General features: G+C 41.6%; 1 protein-coding gene across 1 annotated transcript in view; it reads right to left on the bottom strand.

Moving 5' to 3' along the window:
* IFT52 (intraflagellar transport 52) overlaps positions 1-9,092 on the bottom strand; it is a 65,775-nt gene that overhangs the window by 1,365 nt on the left and 55,318 nt on the right. The window contains exons 11-14 of the mRNA XM_073606494.1: positions 7,529-7,616; positions 5,339-5,450; positions 1,808-1,813; positions 981-1,126 (exon numbers count right to left, since the gene is read on the bottom strand). Of these exons, the coding sequence (XP_073462595.1) occupies positions 981-1,126; positions 1,808-1,813; positions 5,339-5,450; positions 7,529-7,616 (352 nt within the window). The remainder of the gene's footprint in view (positions 1-980; positions 1,127-1,807; positions 1,814-5,338; positions 5,451-7,528; positions 7,617-9,092) is intronic.

Here is a 9,092-nt window from a genome sequence, read left to right on the forward strand (position 1 = left end):
TCCCCCCCCCCACCCCCTTGCACGTAGTTGGGTATTCTTTGCAAAGTGAAGCTTTACCTCATTTACTAAGCTTTGAAGCAACTGCATTTTTTTTTTTTTTTGGAGCCTGTAAAGCATTGCACCAGTGATCAGCAGCTCACTGGTGCCATGCAGGTCTCCTGCAGACCTGTCAGTGTATCTGTGTGCCCCTATGGGCAAGCAGATACATTGACAGGTAGCATCAATGAACTACCACAGCACCGCGATAGTTTATTGAGAACTACAAGCCGATATCCGCAAACAATCTCTGTGTATGAATGATGCCGCTGTGTGGGTGGAGCCTCGCACAGGCTGCTGATTTCAAAAACAGACAGCTAGTATGGGGAACTTCTCCTCGTACTGCTGTCAAAGGAGGGGGGAGGGGATGGGCTGGGGTAATTTGGGCAGCAGCTGCAGCATTGGGAACATGTTACATGTTCCACCCTAAAAACGGGTGGAACATGTGAACTTAGCCTTTGATATGCAAAGAGATGGAGCCAGCAACACTGTAATCCGTATACGTATTTATTGACTACATACAAGTGAAAATAAAACAAAGAAGCTGATGCGTTTCAACGAAAGCCTTAGTTGTGATACAACTAAGGCTCCCACCAAAACGCGCCAGTTTTGTTTTATTTTCACTCTTATGTAATCAATAAATACGCATACGGATTACAGTGTTGCCGGCTCCATCTTTTTGCATATCCTGTTCTGGGGTGAATGCACACATTTAGCCTGGGCACCTGTGAGTGGATCCTCAAATTGAATTGGGCTTCCACCTATGGAGTGCGCTGCTTTCACTGGACTCTTTGCCGAACGTATCCTTTGAATTGGAAGATAAGTGCTGGATTGCTAAACTGGGCAGTTTATTTTTTTAATATTTTTTGCCCAAGCTGCAATTGGGCTTTAGTCATTTCCAAATACTTGTGTACCATTTTTTTCCCTGAATATGTTTTATTTACCTGATTAAGTTTCTTGAATTCAACAACCTGGAAGAAAATGTGTTCCAGAATATTTTTGGCATCTTGTTTCTCCTTTGGTAGGTTTGCAGTTACACCCAAAATATCACCACACTTCCGCACATAGAACTCAAGGTCGTCATCTGTGCCTGTATGACAGGAGACATACCAAAAGCATTTACAGTTAAAAGAGAATTATGGGTATAGGTAAAAAATTAAATTAAATTATACTCACCTAGGTGGGTGCAACATTGGTCCCCCTATTTGCTCTAAGATCAAGAACTGAGTGATCAAAACCACTGATCTCTCAGTTCTAAGTCTTCAGTGAGCAGAAAGCTGATGACTATCAGTCACTGGCTCTCTGCTCCTCCAGCGCTCACTGGAGCCCTGGGCTGTGGATGGGGGCAGGAGACGCTGGCTCAGGCTTTTAAAAGCTCGCTGAGGGGCTGAACCATTTGCCGGTCCAAGCAGCTGGATGGATCCAGACCATATATGATGTTTAGGATCTTTTCAGAGCCTGGATTGGCTCTGTGACGTTACCCATGGTCGGCTGAAAACAGGTCGCAGGAGTGCAGAACAGACTGCACACCTGTGATCCATAGAAGTACAGACAAAAAAGCTTTGGCTATATTTTGCCTTTAAATAAAATGTGATTGGCTGTCATTAAAGGAAAAATTCACCTTTGGGAGCATTATACACATTAGGGTGTAACAAGCTGCAGCAGTCTGAGCACCTCCCGTTCCCCCTTCCCCCGTGACAGCGGGTGGGCATTCTTCTCTCCGCACCCAATGTAATTTTTCAAAAACAGGGCGGCCGTGTCATTCATTTACATCGATCTGTGAACGCATGAACTTCAAGTCCCGTCTTCCACTGTGGCAGACGGTTTACAGTTCTCAATGAACTGCGAAGGAGCTGATAAGTGCCCCTGTAGTTCATTGACGAGCCCTGCAGCTTTTAAAATGGCAGCCCATATGGAGGTACGTTCTGAAAGCTGCAGGGCTTGTCTGCAAGACCCTGACATTGCACCCATGATCTACTGATCATGAGTGCAGAGCTCTGCAGGAAAGAAAAAAAAAAAAAAAAAAAAAAAAAATCACTTTTTTCACAAAAGGTGAACTTAGCTCATTTATATAGACAACTTATATAGTGTCAGAATGTTCCATACTATAGTACAGAGTGTTTAAAGTGTATGTAAACCTGGACAACAAACTTTGTGAAGGACTTCTGCGAAACAGGCATGGACACACAAGGATCGAAGCTCGCCCAGTCCCTCCTGAACCAGCCAAATTTCAATCCATCTATTGCCAGCTTAAGAACACATACACATAAACCCCTTATGTTATGGAGATGATGGGAGAAGGAGGAGCTCAAGAGGGAGCAGCCCAAGTAGCTGATAAATTTTACAGCAAGTTCATGGCTTCTATTCCCGAGAGCTTGTTTTAAACCCTTTATTTCTCATGCCATAGAGAACACAGCCTTAGCAGTCAAACATTTTGATACAATGAATCTGCATCTAGATTTACAGTGCTACACAATGTTTCACTGTCCCTTCTCATAATGCAAGTCTGATATCGGAACTCAACAGTTGTTAAACGAAACAGTTGAGCAAGGCTGTGTCAAAAGCAAAAACGCTTTAGTGTCTAATTTACATATATAAATATTAAAAAGGAAGAGCAAGCATGTAAAAAATATAAGTTACATATAAAAAAAATTAACCTAAAAGTAAAGATTGCATACAAAAATCAAATACGTGTGCACTGAAAATATTATTATCATATAATACAGGGTTTATATAGCGCCAACAAAATACACGCTATACTTTCCCTTTAGCATGCTTTTGTGTGTAGACAAAAACACATGCAAAAAGATGGGCATGCAAATTTCAAGCAAAGAATGGCCCTGTCCTGCAAGGAATGAAATGAATGAAAACAAAGACTCCACACTGCTAAGCCAAAAGGGTAACTGTGATGAAATCACATGGACATTAGCAAAATAAACCCTTTCCATCTGTAGATTAACATTCCCCCAGCACAATACCTCCCGCACAGGGAACATGTCTCCCTCTGACAGCTAGAATCCAACACTATGTATGCACATAGTGACATGGTGGTGATCACATGCAGGCTGCAAGTGGAACTAAACTTCAGAAAAAAAAAAAAAAAAAAGCAACTGTAAACAGGCATGATTTCTACTGTAGATAATGTGTCACTTCTGCAATAAAATCAACTTACAGTACCTTGAAAAAGTATTCACACCCCCCTTAAAATTTTCCACATTTTGTCATGTTACAACCAAAAACGTAAATGTATTTTATTGGGATTTATGTGATAGACCAACAAAGTGGCACATACATTTTGAAGTGGAAGGAAAATTGATAAATGGTTTTCAACATGTTTTACAAATAAATATGTGAAAAGTGTGGCGTGCATTTGTATTCAGCCCCCTTTACTCTGATACCCCTAACTAAAATCTAGTGGAACCAATTGCCTTCAGAAGTCACCTAATTAGTAAATAGAGTTCACCTGTGTGCAATTTAATCTCAGTATAAATACAGCTGTTCTGTGAAGCCCTCAGAGGTTTGTTAGAGAGCCTTAGTGAACAAACAGCATCATGAAGGCCAAGGAACACACCAGACAGGACAGGGATAACATTGGAGAAGTTTAAAGCAGGGTTAGGTTATAAAAAAAATATCCCAAATATTGAACATCTCACAGAGCACTGTTCAATTCATCATCTGAAAATGTAAAGAGTATGGCACAACTGCAAACCTACCAAGACATGGCCGTCCACCTAAACTGACAGGCTGGGCAAGGAGAACATTAATCAGAGAAGCAGCCAAGAGGGCCATGGTAACTCTGAAGGAGCTGGGGAGATCCAAAGCTCAGGTGGGAGAATCTGTCCACAGGACAACTATTAGTCGTGCACTCCACAAATCTGACCTTTATAGAAGAGTGACAAGAAGAAAACCAATGTTGAAAGAAAGGCATAAGAAGTCCCCTTTGCAGTTAGCGAGAAGCCATGTGGAGGACACAGCAAACATGTGGAAGAAGGTGCTCTGGTCAGATGAGACCAAAATTGAACTTTTTGGCCTAAAACCCAACACTGCACATCATCCTAAACACACCACCCCCACCGTGAAACATGGTGGTGGCAGCAGCAGCATTGTGTTGTTGGGATGCTTTTTTTCAGCAGGGACAGGGAAGCTGGTCAGATTTGATGGGAAGATGGATGGAGCCAAATACAGGGCAATCATAGAAGAAAACCTGTTTGAGTCTGCAAAAGACGAGACGGGGTGGAGTTCACCTTCCAGCAGGACAACGACCCTAAACATACAGCCAGAGCTACAATGGAATGGTTTAGAGCAAAGCATATTCATGTGTTAGAATTGCCCAGTCAAAGTCCAGACCTAAATCCAATTGAGAATCTGTGGCAAGACTTGAAAATTTCTGTTCACAGACATTCTCCATCTAATCTGACAGAGCTTGAGCTAATTTTGCAAAGAAGAATGGGCAAAAATGTCACTCTAGATGTGCAAAGCCGGTAGAGACATCCCTAAAAAGAGTTGCAGCTGTAATTGCAGTGAAGAGCGTTTCTACAATGTATTGACTCAGGGGGGCTAAATAAAAATGCAGGCCACACTTTTTTTACATATTTGTAAAAAAATTTGAAAACCATATATCATTTTGCTTCCACTTCACAATTATGTGCCACTTTGTGTTGGTCTATCAAATAAAATCCAATTTTGGTTGTAAAATGACAAAATGTGGAAAACTTCAAAGAGTATGAATATTTTTTCAAGGCACTGTATCTGCCTGTTCGCACTCTTCTTTAGGCATTTGCAGCTCAGGATATATTCTCAGCACAGTGCCTAATGGGAATGAACTCCTGCACATGTGCAGGAGTTATGTTATCGTGCCAGCCAGGAGAAGCTGGTGGCGCCGAGAAAAGGACCTCTTGGGTGTCAGATCATGGAGGGGAAGTGAGCAGTTTGCGGAGTTTAGTTCTGCTTTCACTTTACAAAAATGAAGCCTTTAGCCTGTAGATGGCACTACAGCCTGAGGAAGGCAGTGTGCCTCTGTTTAATTTTGTAATTTTAGGATGCAATTGCAGTATAAAAAAAAAAAAAAAAAAAAAAAAAAGTCTCTTAATTTCCATCCATTTTTCAGCCTAAACTCAATAGCACTGCATTTCATGCCATTTGTCTAAAAGTCCCCCAATCCTTGGACACTTAAATATTCAAACACAGACCAGCTTTACCAGTCGAAGTCTAGCCCTACCCCCCCCCCCCCCCCCAAAACAGAAAACAAATATAACAAGCCATTCTATAGAAGATACAAACAGTCCTAATAGGTATGCAATACTTACATCTGTAGTAATTTGTGCTAGACGGGATTTTTCAGAAGAGAAATTCTCATCTAAGTCGAACAAATCCAGAGCTGGTGGAGGCAGCTCCCGAAAAGATGGGGGAAACACCTGGTTGGCAACAGCAAGAGAGAAAACAATCCATAAATAATACAGTTATTATAAATGGGCCTAAAGCTGGTCACTTATGCCTTGTTTCCACTGAGCAGATCGGTTCGGTACAATACGCTATTTTGAGTGTTTCTATTATGAAAGCGGCCCATACAACCGAACCATTCTGGGCCCTGCTTCAGATGTGGGGCCATAGAAAAAAATGGTACGGTTCGGTTAGGGCGGAGCTACCATACATTCCACTGATTGGCGGACGTGTGAGGCGTTTTTTTTCTAAACCCACGTATGGCCCCTGGTGGTCCGACTTGCAGTGGAAACGCTCACTTGAATAGGCCGGACCATTCTAGGCCTTCCAAACTGTACCGACCCAAACCGATCCGCTCAGTGGAAACGAGGCATTACTTCACTATTTAGCTGCTAAAAATCCTTTAGATTTGGTAACAGCAAGGGCATACCTGACAGGATGTACAGTGCATCCGGAAAGTATTCACAGCGCTTCACTTTTTCCACATTTTGTTATGTTACAGCCTTATTCCAAAATGGCTTCAATTAATTATTTTCCTCAACATTTTACAAATAATATCCCATAATGACAATGTGAAAGAAGTTTGAAACCTTTGCAAATTTATTAAAAATAAAAATCCCATGTACATAAGTATTCACAGCCTTTGCTCAATAATACTTTGTTGAAGCACCTTTGGCACCAATTACAGCCTCAAGTCTTTTTGAGTATGATGCTACAAGCTTGGCACACCTATTTTTGGGCAGTTTCTCCTATTCTTCTTTGAATACTTTCTGGATGCACTGTACATGTGATTTTTTTCGTTTTTTATTTTTAATAAATTTGCAAAAACTTCAAAACAAGACTTCTTTCACATTGTCATTATGGAGTATTGTGTGAAGAATTTTGAGGAAAATAATGAATTTAATCCATTTTGGAATACGGCTGTAACATACCAAAATGTGGAAAAAGTGAAGGGCTGTGAATACTTTCCGGATGCATTGTAAATTAAATGGATTTGTGCGTAAAATCCCCTCTAAACTTACCACTACCAATCCAATCAACAGATCAGATTGTAATGTGCATAGACAATATAAAATATAACTCAGGCCAAAAAACATTTATTGTCAATATAGTAAAGCCTGGTTGGAACCTCTGTCTTTTTACAGCAGTCCTTGTCTTTACTGAAGACTCCTCTTTCCAGTCCAAGTGACACCAGGAAGTGGTGGGAAATCTCCCATACTAGCTCATTATGCCTTTGCCTTACAGTGGTTTTTTTTGTGTTTTTTTCTTCAATGTGCGGGTATACAACCGCTTTAATTGGAGAATCAACTACAGCACAGATGACATAGCTACAGGTAAGCCTACGGTATAATAAGGCTTACCTGTAGGTACAGTGAATATCCCCTAAACTTGCGGTGTTTAGGGGATATTCACACTTGAAGCAGCAGGGGAAGTCCCTGGTGCATGTGCACTGCGCTCTGAATTTACAGCACACTGAGTGTGGCGTCCATTGCGAGCGCTGTGATGTGACACATACACACACACACACACGTGTGACGTCATTGAGGCCCAGCCATTCAAACGGCTGGAGACAGCTAACCCAGAAGGAAGACCGGGTGAAGATGCAAGAACCAACAGCGGTGACAGTGCGCCGTTGGAGGCCTTCGTTTAAAAGAAGAGTTTTTTTTTTTTTTTTTTATTTAATAAACATACTAACCTAGATGGATGCAGCATCGGTCTGATGCTGCATCTGTCCCCCGGCGCCTCTAACACTGAGAACCGAGCGATCTACCACCACCAATCGTTCGGTTCTCACGGCTCCCTGCTCTGCTCTTATTGCATAACTTATTGCACTTCTGTGAACCACAGAAGTACAGCTTTGGCTGTACTTCTCCTTTAAAGGGAAGTCTGGTAAGTCTGTCATAATGTGACAATGGTAGCTCATCTGAGAAGCCAAGCTTTGTCACAGCCAGACCAGAATTAGGGGAATGAACCCCTGCCCACACCAACTGATACAGAAAATAGTTTTTGAGTAGAATTCTACCTTAGTGAAGGTAACCAGGGGAATACTTACTGCAGGCTGCAGTGTAGGGAGTGGAGTCTCAAGCTGTGGCTGAATAAGCTGTAGTGTCTCATGTTTCACATTGAGCTGTTCATAGGCTCTGTAACATGTAGGAAGACACAATAAAAACAAGATTAGCCTGTTACATTCTTATGCAGAGGTTTGGGCACCTCCTGGTCAAATTTCACATTTGTGATTTTCTAAGGAATAAGTGAACACAATCTACTGTATGTTCAACCATATGTAAAACGAGACTCAAAAGTGAAAATTTGCTACGATACATGGACCGTAGAGGTCCACTTTAGAAAAAAAAAATAACATTCATGATAAAGCAACAGGTTCACTTAATTACTCCCCACCTCCCTCTCTATGTGTGCACCAGAGCAAAGTGAGTGAAATACTTGATCTTTCAGAGGACAGCAGAGCATTAGACTCTCCCCTTCCTCCCACAATGCAACACTGCGTGAAAAACTGCCAGGCCCAGGTGCTGTTATGTGGGGGCAAATCCCTAGACCTGTGAAAGATTAAGTAGAACAACCTTAAAGTGCAATTTTTAAATTAAAAAAAAGGGAAAAACAAGGGGTTTTTTATTGCAGGGACTATTTTTTATTAGCACGAAACAACTCCTACTTGTCTATTTGCCTTCTTTTCGACAATGTGCCCAGAGCTGTGCACGCCTTGTACAATTTTGGTACATAATGCGATAATTGAACTCCTGTACGAGAGTTAAATCATCCTGGCATGGACAATCAAGGTAGTTGAAGAACCCAAACCCAGAAGAACACCAGGAACATGTCGGCAGCAGCAAAGGAGCTAGCTGATATCACATCACTGGAGGGGAGGCGAGTATAGTTACACTTCAAGCTACCTCACTTTTAGTAGTGCAAAGGGGATTGCGAATATAAGCAGCAGGGAGGCAAAGTAGACTGAACAAATGAAAAAAATTAAAGATCGCCAGGATTCAACACCCCCTTTTTTTTTTTTTTTTTTAAATTATTAACTAGCAAAGCCTAAAAATAGTAAGGAAAACTTAGAAAAATATAACAAAACAATGTCACTGTAAAACTGGACAACACCAGGAAGAGAAACCTGGAGAGGAGGGGTGGCAGGGCTGTATTTAGTGGAACCGATGGCTACATTTTCCTCCCTGAAGCAGCTGAATGCCGGTGGGAGGGAGAAGAGGAGAATTGGGCATTGCTGACATCCAGCTGCTGCAGGGAGGGAAACACAGCCATCAGTTTGACTAAATACAGCCCCACCATCCCTCCTCTCTAGGTTCCGGGGTCGGCAACCAAGGGACGCAATATACTCGTCGCCTGCGTGTGATCAGCGGGTTGCCGACTCTGGATTTAGAGATTTGTCACTGGGCTGCTAATAGGTACAACAGGGTTTCCAGGCTTTGATTGTATTTTTATTTTTTTAATTTTTTATTTTTTTTTATAATGAAACTCAGGCAGATATAAAAGGACACACATTAATGCAGCTCTGCATTCTTTAATAAACCTTTAAAATTTATTTTTTAAATGCAACTCTGAATTTGATTTGGTATTGGCCTGTATTCTCTTTACAGCAAAGC

Source organism: Aquarana catesbeiana, linkage group LG12, assembly GCF_042186555.1.
Source record: "Aquarana catesbeiana isolate 2022-GZ linkage group LG12, ASM4218655v1, whole genome shotgun sequence".
In the NCBI taxonomy this organism is placed as follows: Eukaryota; Metazoa; Chordata; class Amphibia; order Anura; family Ranidae; genus Aquarana; species Aquarana catesbeiana.